The following is a 14565-nucleotide window of genomic DNA, read 5'->3' as shown; positions in this document are numbered from 1 at the left end:
GGGATTAAAGGCATGCGCCACCACCGCCTAGCATGTTAAAATACCTTTAATACAATCTCCACCTTGGCTTCATTCTCCTGGCCAGTCCTGAAGTTACTTTCAATGTTGAAGCCACAAATTCTGGTTTAGGTTGAGGTCCCTAAAGGACGAGGGGAACTCCTAGGGCTTCTGAGGGTGACAGTGCGGAGTTTCACCTTTGTCCCCTCTTTACTAAAAATGATGCTTAAAACTTGGAGCCATCCTCCTGCCTCTGCCTCACTACACTGGGATTGTAGGCATGCTCTACCATATCCAACTGGGACTCCCTTTTAAATGACTCATTTTGCTGATCTTCAACCTGCAGGCTCTAAAATACAACTCTCACCTCAATGAAAATGGAGACTTTGTTTTGGTGCCACAAGCGTGGCAGCCCAGGAACACAGATTCACGTTACCAGAATACATGTTCCAGGTGTGGTAACAAATCCATGACATTTTTATAGGGTTTCTCTGTGTAGCCCTGGCTGTCCTGGAACTCACTCTGTAGACCAAGCTGGCTTCGAACTCAGAAATCCGCCTGCCTCTGCCCTACAGAGTGCTGGGATTACGGGGTGCGCCACCACCACCCGGCTCACAGCAACTTTATAAAAGAGGGCACATAATTGGGGCTTACTTACAATTTCAGAGGTTTAGCCCATTATCATCATGGCGGGGAGCATGGATGGCATCATGCAGGCAGACATGCTGGAGAAATAGTTGAAAGTTTTACATCTAGATCTGCACGCAGCAGGAAGAGAGAGCCACCGGGACTGGCTTTGACTTTTGAAACCTCAAAGCTCACCTCCAATAATATACTTCCTCCAACAAGGCCACACCCACTCCAGCAAGGCCACACCCACTCCAGCAAGGCCACACCCACTCCAGCAAGGCCACACCCACTCCAGCAAGGCCACACCTCCTAGTTTCTCTCAAGTGCCACTTCCTTTATTTTTTTTTTAAAGATTTATTTATTCATTGTATGCAATTACACTGTAGCTGTCTTCAGACACTTTTTCTTCTAGCCCCAGGCCCACTTAGAGTGTCTTCAGTCACTCTAGAAAAGGGCATCAGATTTCATTACAGATGGTTGTGAGTCATCATGTGGTTGCTGGGATTTGAACTCAGGAGCGTTCAGTGCTCTTAACCGCTGAGCCATCTCTCCAGCCCCGTAGTGTCACTTCCTAATTACCAAGCATTCAAAAATATGAGCCTGTGGGGGCCATTCCCATTCAGAGGACCACAGTGATGAAATCGTAGTTATAAACGGAGGCCTTTTTCAAAGCATTGGTGGAGACATCAGGCAGCTGAGTCACAGCAAAGTCGGGAAGTGTCATTTATGGCCCTTAGATGCTATCTGATGATATTCCTAGCCTTTATTGGTGAAAGCTGGTGTCTGGGCATTCCAACGGATTTACCTAATACTCACAGGGATCTTAGGTCACATACAGCGGTGGGCGATATATGGCCATTTAGAGGGTCAAGATAGCTCAAAATCAATTTGCCTCCCAATCTGTATCTGTATCGTTCTAGCTTTTTACAAGCGATCAACCTCATAGAAGAATTAGGAGGTGTGTCCTGCTGCGATAGGGGGAGTGGTCTTTGAGTTTTCCAAAACCCATGTCAGGCCCAGGTCACCGTTGTCGGTGTCCCCTTCCTCCTTCCCCTACCCAATCCCTGTGTGCTGTGGCTCTTCCGCCCCCACCAGGATCAGGATGTAAAGCTCTCAGCCGCTTCTCCAGTAGCATGCCTGCCTGCATGCCGCCATGCTCTCCCACATGAAGATAATGGACTAACCCTCCGAAACTGTAAGCAAGCCCCCTCAATTAAAAGATCTCTTTCATAAGTGTTGCCTTGGTCATAGTGTCTCCTCACAGCAACAGAACCGTGACTAAGACAACCAGGAACTTCGTTCACAACCTTGATTCGTCCTCCTGTTGAGCTAAGCCACTGGGGCCTTGGGCACATAGTAGGTTATAAAAAGTGGCGGAGTGAGATTTCTCCAGAAGCCTCTGAGAACCTTCTGGGGTTAGCTGGGAAAAGGAAATTCCGCTGAGGAGGGATGGATGGAGGACGGAAAGGCTGCAGGGCATCTCGCATATCAGCCAGCCTGGCCCAGGGTATAGAGTTTGAACCACAGCCAGGTTCGGGATTAGACCCTGGTCTGCACCTTAAGCTTCTCAGGGATCAATCGTTCTGATCTGAGGCGCCCGGCAGAGGGCACTCGGGAGCGATCGGGTGACCCAGGAGCCTCTGCTCAAGACAGAACTTGGTCATGGCGTCGTGTCGCGTCACTTCCGGTCCTGAAGGGGCGGGGAAGAAGCCGGAAGTCCCGAGAGCTCGGGCGGTAGAGATGGAGGAGAGCGAATACGAGTCGGTTCTCTGTGTCAAGCCAGAGGTCCATGTCTACCGCATCCCGCCGCGGGCCACCAACCGTGGTTACAGGTGACCGTTCCTGGCTTAATCGTTCCTCCCCGGTCCCGGCATGCTCTGCGGGGGTCGAGGACGGGTTGTCGGGTTTAGGGGCGGAAAGGATGGAGTCCTGTGGCTCCTTCCATCGGGGCCAGACTTAGGAGGGATCGCTGGCCGTGAGCCGTCAGCGGGACGCCGGCAACCGTCACCGCCAGCTCCCGGGGACCCGAGAGGGCAGCGGGTTCCCTCGGCGGGGTCTACGGGTCCGTGTCACAGCGCTAACCGACAGTCTTGACGGGATCCCAGGAAACCCTGCCACCCGCGGAAATCCCCACCGGGAGGGCGCGGGAGGGAAGCCGGCCATCTGGGGGATCCGTCCCACGAAGCCCAGGGACCCTGTCCCTATCTCCGGCTCTCTTGACCCCGGTTTCACCCCTGATCACGACATACTGCAGCTGGGAGGACACCGCCGCCCATGTCTTGAGTAAGAGTCACCTGAGGCAAACACAAACAAAATGCCTGTAAAGACACGGAGTGTCTCTGGAAGGGAACCCAGGACTTTCTTCTAGGAGAGGAGACCCAAAGGTGGACATCTTCCCTAAGCGAGCAAGATGGAAAAAAAAACACATCACGTGTCCCGTGCCCAATGGTGGGCTGTTGCTACTTAGGCAGGGTGGCTCTTGAAGGCAACGCGTGTCTCAGTGGTTTGGAAAAGGGAGGCGTTGGGTACCACAAGTGTGTTGGAGGGCCAACTCCATCCGTCTGCCCTATGCGCTTGTGTAACACAGGCTCATAGCAAATTTCCGAAATGGGTATCATACTGGACACTTACTGTGTCGGTGCGATAATTTTAAAATAATAATAATAAAATAACAAGGATGGAGGTCAGCCTGTGCTTGCTTTGTGTGTCTGGGTATGATTTGGGTGCAGGTGTGTATGCCCACATCCATGGATGCGGAAGCCACAGGAGGACCAGCGAGTGCCTTGCATTCTTGATTTAACATTATTCCTTTGAGGTGGTCCCTAACTGAACCTGGAGTCGGTTGTTGCCTCAGGTACTGAACAAGCCCAGGGAGCCTCCTTTCTCTGTCCCGCCCCACATAGAGGAGGGTCTACAGGTAGCTGGAGCCAGACCTGGCTTTTAGCCAAACTCAGGTCCTCAAGCCTGCCCATCCCCACCCACCCATCTCCCCAGCTGCCTCCCTTTCCTTTCTTGTTATCAAACCGGAGATTGGGCTGGTTTGCTACAGAAGAAACTGTCAGCCCTGCACTTTAACCTTTAGGGCTCTCCTTAGCCTGAATCTAAAGCCCGCGGCGCCAGTAAGCGGAACAGAAACTGAGCCAGCTGCCTTTTTAGCTGAAGATCTCCATTCGGGTGGGCCTGCCACAGCTGGCCGGCTAGAGTTCTAGAGAGCTTAAGAACTTCCCAGAAAAGCCTTCTGGAAGTACCCATGGCACTCGCTGTGTCGGGGGTTTTCTCTTTGCTGCTGCTGCTGCTCCTAAACTGCCTTCTGGAGGAGCCAGCCACAGAAGGCCTTGATGAGAGTCCTTGTTTGCTCCTGCCTGAGATACAGCCGAGTATATGCTTCCTTGACGGTTTTTCTCCCTCATGTACTTTTAAGCTCTTTCTACCAAAGACTGCATCCTTCTGTACTTCCTCCGTGGTGTCAGGGTCGCAGCCGGTCCGGCCAGCCGGCTGGCTTGGCATCACAGTGCCTTAACAGAAACAATAGGCCTCGGACTGCTTCCTCTACGGAAAAGAAGCTGGGAAGGAAACCCCACAAGGGAGAAGGTTTGTGGTCTTCAGCAAGCGGCCAGCGAGCAACGGCTGCCTGTGGTGGTTTGGGACGCCAGCTCCAACCGCCTGCAGCTTTGAATAGCCACAAGCTAAGAGATCTATTTTTTTTCATCTGTAAAAGACAGGATTTTGAAGATTTATTTCATTTTTTTAAAAAAGATTTATTTATTTATTATATGTAAGTACACTGTAGCTGTCTTCTGTCTTCATAAGAGGGAGTCAAATCTCATTATGGATGGTTGTGAGCCACCATATGGTTGCTGGGATTTGAACTCAGGACCTTCAGAAGAGCAGTTAGTGCTCTTAACCACTGAGCCATCTCTCCAGCCCTGAAGATTTATTTCATAATATAACAATTCTGAGCTTCAGATTTTGTGTAGTTACTGAGGTACAGCCCATGTTCAGGAGACACTTACAGAGGCTGGAAAGATGGCTCAGTAGTTAAGACCACTGGCTACTCTATCTGAGGACTCGAGTTCAATTCCCAGCATCCACACAGCAGCTAACAAGAGTCTGTAACTTGAGGCATACAGGCTCACCTCAGGCACCAGCCACAAATGTGGTACATGCAGACAAAACATCCATATACATACAAAAAGTAAATTTAAAAAAATAAAAACTGTAATAGCTATATTAAAAAGCTATTCTTGGATTCTTGGCAAGTATCTCCCCGCCCCCCCAGAAGAGGCTTCTCTGTGTAGCCCTGGCTGTCCTCGAACTCAGAAATCCGCCTGTCTCTGCCTCCCAAATGCTGGGATTACAGGTGTGCGCCACCACGCCTGGCTGGGGTCTCTAAGTTTGAAGTCAGTCTGGGGTACAGAGGGAGTTCTGTGCTGGCCACTGAGAGCCCTATTTCAGAAAAGAACTGCTTTAATTACATTTGCTGGTGTGCATCTGTGCACGTGTGCTGTTGTGTGAGTGACTGCCAGTGGACAGTTTGTGGGAATTGGCAACTCTCCTGCCCTGTGGAGTGTCATGGACCAAAAGCAGGCTGTCGGGCCTGGCAGTGGTTCCTTTCCCTGCCAAGCCATTTCACCAGCCCCTGCATGTGACATGGCTAGCATCAGTGTGTACACATTTTTTTCTATGTCCTGCTACATCATCAGAATAGCCCAGTTGCCCAGCAGGGGCTGTGTGGCCTGCAGTGATATAGGTTTGCCCACCATGGCCTTGAGCAAACAGCCCCTCCCTATCCTCTTTCCTGGCACAGGGGGCATGGAGCGGGAGGCTCAGTGTCTTTCGTCCTCCTAGGGCCTCAGAATGGCAGCTGGACCAGCCGTCGTGGAGTGGCCGGCTGCGGATCACTGCAAAAGGAAAGGTGGCCTACATCAAGCTGGAAGACAGGACCTCGGGTAAAGGCTCAGGACATGGGTTAGGCTGAGATGCCCGAGTTTCCCCCTGTGCAAGAGCGAGACGGCTCTGGCCAAGCCAGGCTGCTCAAAGCCATGGCAGAACCGTCGCTGCAAGATAAAGGCCTCTGTGTGCCTCCGAGTGCTGACGTGCTGAGCTGGGTGGGCTGCTGGCTCCAAGGCCACCCGTCTTCATTTATGTCACTCCAGGTGACCCAGCTGCTTCTGAGACACTGGCTTAGCCAGTGCCTTGTGGTCATGCTCATAATCCCAAAACCAGGGGAGAAGACCCTTTCTCAAACAACAAAAGGAGGGTGTATTTGACCAAACACTGAGGGCACTCACTGTTGGAGTCCCTTTGCGCGTGAAGACCAGCATAAAAGCTCCTGGCTGTGTGGGCTTCGCTGTCTGCCTGGTCCCTGAAACTAAACTAAGCCAGTGTGTCTTAGGCTCTTGGGTGGGACCATGACTGCTCTGCTTTCTGCAGGACCTGCTGGCCCCTCTTCCAGCCCTTCCTTAGTGTTAGGCCTTTCTGAGGTGTGACTGACATATCTGTGACAGCCCATCACCTCAGGCTTAGAGCCAGCCACAGATAGATAATGCTGCTGAGCAGGGTGGTGGCAGCCCTAGCCTGGCATTCCTGTGTGGGCACGGGGGTGGGGGTGGGGTGGGGGGGGGAGGCTAAGTAGAGCTCTTAATCTTTAAGAAAAGCAGAGGCTGGCCATGGCTTTAATCTCACCTGGAGGCAAAAGCAGGTGGGTCTCTGAGTTTAAGGCCAACCTGGTCAATGGAAGTGAGTTCTGGGACAGCCAGGGCTACATAGTGAGACCCTCTTCCGCCTCCCAATAAGAAAAAAGAAAAGCCCTAGAAATGGGGCCTATTATAAAGTAGTCTGATTTGGAAAGCCTTGTCAATTAAGTAAAAACTGCCGACTCTGGGCATATGACCTGCAGGTCCTCTGTGGCTCTGCTCTTCCCATGGTTCCTGCTGGCATCAGCAAGAATAGAGTCGATCAGATCCTGGGGCAGGCTTTGGCCATCCGGCGGGGCAGCCATCTCACCTCCCTCCCTGTCCTTACAGGGGAGCTCTTCGCGCAGGCCCCCGTGGACCAGTTTCCCGGCACCGCAGTGGAGAGTGTGACGGACTCTAGCAGGTACTTCGTTATCCGAATTGAAGACGGAAACGGTACGTGTGGGTCTGCAGGGCTCTTCTGAGCATAGCCATTGCCTCGGGAAACTGGAGACTGACAGGTGTCACCCCCACCTCCTAGGGCGACGTGCTTTTATTGGTATTGGCTTTGGGGACCGAGGGGATGCCTTTGACTTCAACGTGGCATTACAGGACCATTTCAAGTGAGTGCTTCCTGGGGACGTATTCTCTCCTCCTCCCTTGTTCCCCAAGCCAACTGCTCTTCCTGTTAAGATGTCCAAGGGTGCTTTCTCTGCTACAGGCCGCTCAGTCCTTCTCCAGGTGGCCTCTGCTCTTGCTTGTCCCCAAGGCTGTGTGCCGCCTCTGTCTCCTGGCCTAGCTTTCTCAGTGTCCCTTCTCTTCCTCAGTGACCTCTGAGCTGCCAGAGTCCTTGTCAGGCTCCTGTGGCTCTAAGGGTCTGCTCCTTTATCATGTCCCAAGTGGGACTAACATTTCCAGGTCACTTTGCAGATGTTTTGGTGTCCTTTGTGGAAGGACAGAGCATCCTCAGGGCTCTGCCCCTGCTGGTAGGTAGACAGTGCCTGGCCACTCGTGTGGACACCCCTGTCCCATTGGCTGCTAGGAGCATTGTAGAAGGTTAGGAAGCACTGTAGGGCTCTTCGCCTTTAGGCCTGCCCTGTCTCAGCACATAAGAGTGTCCAGGTAGGAGCAAAGGTATAGACCACGCCCAGGGCCAGAGGGGAAGGCTCTCACACCTGGTCGCCATGCGTGATGGGCTTATCTAGTTCTCCATGTTTAGAACATAGGATCTAAAGCAGTAGACCTCAGCCTTCCTAATGCTCTGAGCCTTAATGTAACCATCTGTGTTTTATGATGGGTTTAATGGCTACCCCAGGAGGTCCTGGCCCACAGGTTGAGAACCTCTGGTCTAAACCTTCAGCTGGTGAGGGAGCTGATACCCAGGCAGACACTTAGCAGTGCCAAAGCTGAGGCCTGGACTGGTGGTTGGGAAGTTGGCTGCAGCACAGGCGTCCTGGCGGAAGGGGTCGCCGGTGAATGCTGAGTGCGGGGCAGTCTGCTCCTGCCTCACCACTCCTCCCTGCTCCTCCCCAGGTGGGTGAAGCAGCAGTGCGAGTTTGCAAAACAAGCTCAGAACCCAGATGAAGGCCCCAAGTTGGACCTGGGCTTCAAGGAGGGCCAGACCATCAAGATTAACATCGCAGTGAGTCCCGCCCTCACATGGCTTTGGGGGTCACAGATTTATAATGTGGGAAATGGGTTGTGACTCTTGAAGCCACCCAGCCCACAGCCTCCCAGGCCTACACCCTTCCAGCTCAGTTCCATCTACGTAGGCAGAATGGACCCAGCGGCTGGCCTCGTGGGAGGTGCCCCAGGCCCCAGGCCTCTGTGTCCATGGTCTTCCAAGGTGAGCAGAGCCTATACAGATGTGATTGCAGAATGGCAGGAGTGAGTGTGACCAGAGTGTGCCCTGGTGCTAGGGCTCCTGGGGAAACACGTGGCCCATAATGCAGGAACCCCAGGAAGACTTGCTGGAAGCAGTGACCGGAGGGCGGGCGGTGGTGAGGGAGCAGGGCACCACTCAGTACCAGCGCTGGTGCTTCCAGCCAGGCTGGGAGTCGGAGTGGGTCGGGAGAATCCGAGGGCTACCTCGAGCAGTCTTGGCCTTATGCCTGAGTAAGGAAGGTTTGGGAGCATTCTGGGTCAGAGGGCAGCAAGGAGGATGCTGGGAGTCTCGGGCGGCTTCTGCTGGTGGTTTTGTCCTGGCTTCTCGAGGCTTCCTCTTGTGTGGCTAGCTATGCATACAGCATCCCCTGCCAGCTCTTGCCGAAGAGAAGCAGGTTAGGGTGGCCTGGTACCCAGGCATGCTCTCTTCCTGCTGCTGGAGTGGGGGGCAGTGGGGTTGGGAGGCGTTGGGGGAGCCACGGGCCAAGTGGATCTGTACGGAGCAAGTGTGTGACTCTGAAATAATGCTTCTCTTCTTTACTTACCGTTTCTTTCTCTCTCCTGCTTCATGCTGGTGATGCTTTGGGACCTTGAAGTTGGCCAGCTGGCCCTTGAGAGAAATGCAAGTCCAATCCAGTGGACTGGTGGCACTGTGATTCTTTCTCTTGCTTGGAAGAAACTAACATTTAATGAGCGTCAGCTGTGGGCCAGGTAGTGTTTTTTTCAGGTGTTCTCATATGACTTCAGCCTTTCCCTTTGGAACAGTGACAGAGTGAGGCACCGGCAGGAGGGGGCTTGGCCAGGGTAGGAGACCTGGAAATAACTGGCCCAAGTGGGTGCATGTGGAGGATGCTGGGACTTCACCTCTGCTTCTGCTGTGGTCACATGCAGGGACAGCTCTCTTTATTGGTGCGGCTTGCGCTGGTTTCCGGGTCACTGCTTTGTTATGTTGTATTGAGGTGTCGTGTACAGAAAAGCACCAGGATGCTAAATGCAGAAGTTTTTTGTTTGTTTTTTTTTGTTTTTGTTTTTTGATTTGTTTTTTTCGAGACAGGATTTCTCTGTATAGTCCTGGCTGTCCTGGAACTCACTCTGTAGACCAGGCTGGCCTCGAACTCAGAAATCTGCCTGCGTCTGCCTCCCAGAGTGCTGGGATTACAGGTGTGCGCCACCACTGCCCGGCTAGAAGTTTTTAATCCAAACCTGAGGGCTGGGGAGATGATGACTGTCGGTAAAATGCTTGCCTTGCAAGCGTGAGGACCGGGATTCTCCCGACATAATCATGCTGGTGTCAGTAGCCCATGCTTATAACCCCAGCACCAGGGGACAGAAACAGGAGGATTCCTGGCGCGCACTGGCCAGCCGTCTTTGCCAGCTGCTGAGTTCCTGGTCAGACTCAGAGAGGTGGGTGACATGTCTGAAGATGACACTTCAGGGCTCACCTGTGGTCTTCACACTTACACACACCATCAGCCACATGTATGAACATACACACACACACACATACACACACACACACACTACACACCTTAAAAGCATGGGGTTTTCCTAGGTCAGGAAGTAGAAGACTGAGCCCTTTGGGAGCGTCTGTCCTGCCCTGACTTCCCATGCCCTGGACTGGGTCTGTGCGTCACTTCTGTGAGTTGTGTGGGAGACTTACTTACTTTGACATAGGTTCCCCTCGTTCACTGTCGTGCCCGCCGTAAGGGTTACCCATGTGGTTCCCTGTGCTTGTTCGCCCTCTGCGATGGCACATGCCACTGTGCCTGCTCGCTGGTTCGCTGAGGACGGACACTGGGGGCACTCCCTCTGGGTCAGCTCCAGACGTGGCTGCTGCGAATGGCCTAGCGTGTGTCTTTGTTGCTCACGAGAGGCTGGGGCTGCAGGGCCCTGGGCTGCACTGTGGATGCCTCTGGATGCTTCGGCAGAGCACCGACCAGCTTCCCTCGCCTCACCGTGCATGAGTGCTCCAGCGTCTCTGTCCTTGTCGGTCCTCCCCCAGTCCATGCGCGGGCTGTGTTTGTGGGATGGAATGGTGTATGGCTGGAATCCAGTGTGTACTTTGTGAGATCAGGTGCTAGATAGGCAGTCGGGGTGGGTTGGCTGTCGCTCATGCTGCTGCTGTTGGGACATCATTGCCGTGCAGGTGTTGAGGACTGGAGGTCCCCATGGGCTCCCGGTGCGTCTGACTCTGGCATGGTGGCTGACTCGCATTCTTCTCTTCCATTTAGAACATGAGAAAGAAGGAAGGAGCAGCTGGGACGCCAAGAACCAGGCCCGCCAGCGCAGGAGGGCTGAGCCTGCTGCCGCCTCCTCCAGGGGGCAAGAGTTCTACCCTCATCCCTCCGTCTGGAGAGCAGCTGTCTGTGGGGGGCTCTCCGGCTCAGCCTGCAGTTTCTGGCCCAGGTGAGTGCTGCAGTGACTACAGTGGCAGCCTTGTTTCCATAGTGGCTGCCTTCTTCCACTTGCTTTGTGCCTGTGTGACCAGATGGTGGCAGTAGAGAGCGTCCTGCGTACACTTGAGGTTCTTCTGTTCCTTGGCCCTTCTTTCCCTTCCGGTAGGCAGTGGCCATGAGGTCACCAGTGCACCATGGTCTCTGCTCACATGTGATGGGATAGGGATAGGTGAGCCACAGGTGCCCAGGACAAATGGATGGAGCCCTGATCATCTCCACTGCAGGGACCCTCGAGGAGCTCGGGCTGTGAAGGGGACCAGGGGACCAGGGATGGTAGCATTCTAGGAAGAAAGAAGAGCGTGACCAAGGTTCACATCCTTAGAGAGGCGGGTGTGGCTGTCAGTGTGCCACTGTGAGCAGGAGAAGCGAGGCGGGAGACCTAGTGTGTGCTCCCAGTCCACTGTCAGGTGCTGGGAAGCTGAGGGGCTGCTCCCAGTGGGCTGGGCTGAGGAGGACCCCTTACCACCCCCTCACCAGGCCGGGAGTGTCCGCAGTGCTTTTCCACAGCATGGTCAGCAGGTTTGGAATGAATGCATCTAGGCAGGAAGCTGGTTCTCAGAGTCTTTGACGTTGGCGCCTCTCTCTGGAAGTCAGGCTCCCAACCTCAGTCACGTGAGGTGGATCAGGAGAGTGCCAGAGTTGAAATTAGCCTCTGCCTGGTATCCGGAAATGGTTCTTCTAGTATTTTGTTCAGAGCTGGCTCGCTGGGCGTCCCTAGGGACAGGAGGGTCATGCTTCTGTGTGTCCCAGCCTCCCCTGGTTCCTGGTCCCTGCCTGAGTGCATGTGGGCGCCATCAGACAAGTGCTCCTCGACTTAGCATGGATGGAGTAAGGTTCTGTTAAACAGACGGAACGCACATTTAACACCTCACAGGCTGTGACAAAGCTGAAGACCCGAATGTAGCACCATTGGTCAGGACCATCTGTACACTGTGGAGCCCTTGGCCTCAGTGGCTTCCCTCCCAGTGCTCATGGCCTGCAGTGGGCATGCTCACGTGCTCACGTGCAGTGGTCCTGCCACCCACGGGAGAGACAAGAAAATAAGCTCAAACGACCTGCACAGTCACACAGCTAACCCTGGCCTAACCGTCCTAGGGGCTGTCTGAGGCTCAAATGAGATAACGCACGCTCAGCACTCAGCAAGCTGTCAAGTGGGGACCTTGGTTTTATCTGGTTTTCCAGCCCCGAGCAGAGAGGAATGGCACTGTGGCCGTTGGCATCATGGGAAAGCCTCCAGGAAGCCAAGAGAGAGAGGGGGGAGAGGGAAAGTGGGGATGGGGGGGAGTTGGCGCCCACGTGGCCTCAGTGTGTGGCCTCCCCGCAGTGTGTGGGCCTGTAGCTCTAACCAGTTGATCCACACAGTTCTGCAGGCTTTCTGAAAGGAGTTCTGGCTTTGAGGAGGCATCCTTCACTCCAGAAGCCAGGGCAGGGCACAGGTGTGACTCACTCTCCCTGGCACCCTCCCTCCTGCCTTCTCTCTAGGGGCCACCAAGCACCTGGTAGAAAGTCGTTGGCAATGTGGCCCTCTCTGGAGTTGTTTGTTCCCCTAACATGTCTCCTTGGGTGGCATATCTCTGACTCTGTTTCTTTTCTCCCTCTCACTGGACTTGGTGACATCACTAGGAGGTGCCACAGAACTCTGGCCACAATCTAAGCCTGCTGCCGCTGCCACTGCTGATATCTGGGGCGACTTCACCAAATCCACAGGGTGAGGAGGGGGGCTTTTGGACTGGGAGTGGCCAGAGCTGAGCCCGGGATTGCTGGCTGGACCGGCTGTGAGACCAGCTCTAGCTAGACATTTTGATAGCCACGGGGCAGAGCCCTGCCTCAGGTGGCATTGCCCTCAGCCTCTGAAGGTTCTGACTTGTTCCCCACTGTCCGAGACCTCCGGCCCAAACTTGCCCAGTTCTCACCAAGCGTTGTCCCGGGGCAAGAGTCAAGACCCAGACTTTAGACCAGGACCGTCTTCACGGAACCTTTGAGGCCAGGCATCTCCTGAGCTTTAAGGCTGTCCTTGGGGTCAGTGTGGGAAGATGCCAGGCTCCTGGGACCAGGTGTATGGGAGGCTCTGGAGCTGTGGGGACAGGTCTGTTTCCTGTAACGGGACAGACAGCCGAAACCCACACCCAGGCCAGCTTGGGTCCTTGAGCCACATCTGTTGCCTGTTGCTCTGGGCCATCTGGGGACTGCCTGCTTAGAGCTCCTGCCCCAACAGATGCCCTCTCTGCCCGCTCTGTAGCAGCTGGACCCTGCCACTCTTTTTCACAGGTCCCCCTCCAGCTCGTCTCAGCCAGGTACCGGCTGGGTCCAGTTTTGACCTGCACAACTTTTTCCTCAGCCGACTTCTGGGAGGGAGCTGCCTCCTCCTGGCCCACGGAAATGCTCCCTGACTCTTTGCCTTGCTGTCTTGACAGCCTGAGCACAAGAGGCAGTAAGTTGGCACCGTGCCACACTGTTGGTGGGGCTCAGGTGCTGCTCAGCCAGAAAACAGGCGCAACACTCCAGGGCCCGCAGGCCCATCATCCTCCTCACCAGAGACGCCCAGACCTACTACCTTCCTCCGTCAAGTGGTCCTTATTAAACACAGCCCCCAAAGCACAGAATGGATTGAATTTGTGGCCTGGGCCCAGCTCTGGCTCTCGGGGTGGCAGGTGTCCCAGATTCCTGTCACTCCGTCCCTAGCAGCCTTTGCCGGGTACCTTCCAGCGGAGTCCTTCCTGGTTGCGAGCAAGTCTTTGAGCTGCAGCTTGAATGGGCTGTCCACTGGAAGGGATTAAGCAGCTCTTTGAAAATGTTAATACTCTGCTAATATGCTGACCTGCACTAACTCACCCTTCTGAGGCACCCACCTTGGAGAGGGCCTCTGACACACCCTTCTCCCTGCCCTGAGCCTCGGGGCCACAGTGGGAGTCAGCCTGCACACCTGCCTTTCATGTCTTCCAGTCTCAAATGAGGCTCTGGAAGCGAGCAGCACAGTGCTGTGGGGAAACTGAAGCCTCACAGACTGGGGCAGGCTGCCTGGCTCCTGGTTCTGCTCCGGGCTCCCAGGTTCATGGTGTGGCCAGCCCAGGTGACTTTCCCTGGTGGCTTCTGGAGGAACACATCTGTAGATACATCCTTCTTTTCCTTCAGAGACTGTGACAGAGGGAGCTCTGTCAGCTGGAAGTTTGGGCCACCAGGAGTAGTGATTTATAAGAAATCACTGTCTCCTCAGTGAACCTCCTAGTTTCTTTATAGACTTAACCTTCCCTTCAGTTAAAATGTTTCTTTTTTGAAGGGCCAAGACTGTGCTGACCTTGTGGGACCAGAGTTTTAAAGATGGAAAAATAAATAAATGTTTTTACTTCTGTACTACATCTCAGATGGGCAGTGCTTTTACTCCATATTGCATCTCAGATGGGAATGTGTTTACAGCGTGGCTGCTCAGCTCCTGGGTGCCTGGGCATCCTGTCATCCAGAAGAGAACCTTTCACTCTAAGACTAGCGTGTCTCTTAGTGTGACTAGAGGAGTCACCAGTGGACACTGATTGTGTTACAGGACCTCGGTGCACAAAGCTGTGGAGAACCTTGTCTCTGCAGACTCATCACACAAGCCCAGGTGTGAAAAGTGCAGAGGCCAAGCAGCAAAAAACCTTTAAAAAAATGCTAATGCCTGAGGGCTCTGGACAAGAGGCTGCCTTACGGCCACAGTATCTGGTCACTAGCATAGGGGACACAGGACCTGGGCTCCTGCCCACTGACAACACAAGAGGCCGGGAGCCATCTGAGCGGTTGCCCTCTATGTGGATGGAGCGTAAAAAGTGGAATGTGCAACCTACCTATAAGGTGCCCGGAACTAGAAGTCTCCCAGGGTGGCAGTGCCCACCTTAGTCCAGCATTCAGGAAGTGGAGGTGGGAATATGGACTGCACCGTGAGACTTGGT

The 14565-nt window shown here is 54.1% G+C and overlaps 2 protein-coding genes across 2 annotated transcripts in view; one reads left to right on the top strand and one right to left on the bottom strand.

Moving 5' to 3' along the window:
• Spata21 (spermatogenesis associated 21) overlaps positions 1-696 on the bottom strand; it is a 35719-nt gene extending 35023 nt beyond the window's left edge. The window contains exon 1 of the mRNA XM_052177928.1: positions 656-696. The gene's annotated coding sequence lies outside the window, so the exon portion shown is untranslated. The remainder of the gene's footprint in view (positions 1-655) is intronic.
• A 1634-nt stretch (positions 697-2330) lies between these two features.
• Positions 2331-13067, top strand: Necap2 (NECAP endocytosis associated 2). The gene is made up of 8 exons (XM_052177927.1): positions 2331-2459; positions 5476-5576; positions 6654-6758; positions 6844-6925; positions 7836-7944; positions 10418-10592; positions 12266-12350; positions 12911-13067. The coding sequence occupies exons 1-8, from the start codon at positions 2368-2370 to the stop codon at positions 12957-12959; spliced, it is 798 nt and encodes a 265-aa protein (XP_052033887.1). The 5' UTR covers positions 2331-2367; the 3' UTR covers positions 12960-13067.
• Positions 13068-14565: the final 1498 nt, after the last annotated feature.

This window comes from Apodemus sylvaticus, chromosome 3 (assembly GCF_947179515.1).
Source record: "Apodemus sylvaticus chromosome 3, mApoSyl1.1, whole genome shotgun sequence".
NCBI classification, from domain to species: domain Eukaryota; kingdom Metazoa; phylum Chordata; class Mammalia; order Rodentia; family Muridae; genus Apodemus; species Apodemus sylvaticus.
This window is presented reverse-complemented; position numbering and strand designations above follow the sequence as displayed.

What these genes read in the sequence shown, in the direction of transcription:
- Necap2 (XM_052177927.1), top strand. Translation starts at nt 2,368, where the DNA reads ATGGAGGAGAGCGAATACGAGTCGGTTCTCTGTGTCAAGCCAGAGGTC. An exon ending in GCATTACAGGACCATTTCAA is followed by an intron (nt 6,926 to 7,835) that starts GTGAGTGCTTCC and finishes GCTCCTCCCCAG; the next exon opens with GTGGGTGAAGCAGCAGTGCG. An exon ending in CCATCAAGATTAACATCGCA is followed by an intron (nt 7,945 to 10,417) that starts GTGAGTCCCGCC and finishes TCTTCCATTTAG; the next exon opens with AACATGAGAAAGAAGGAAGG.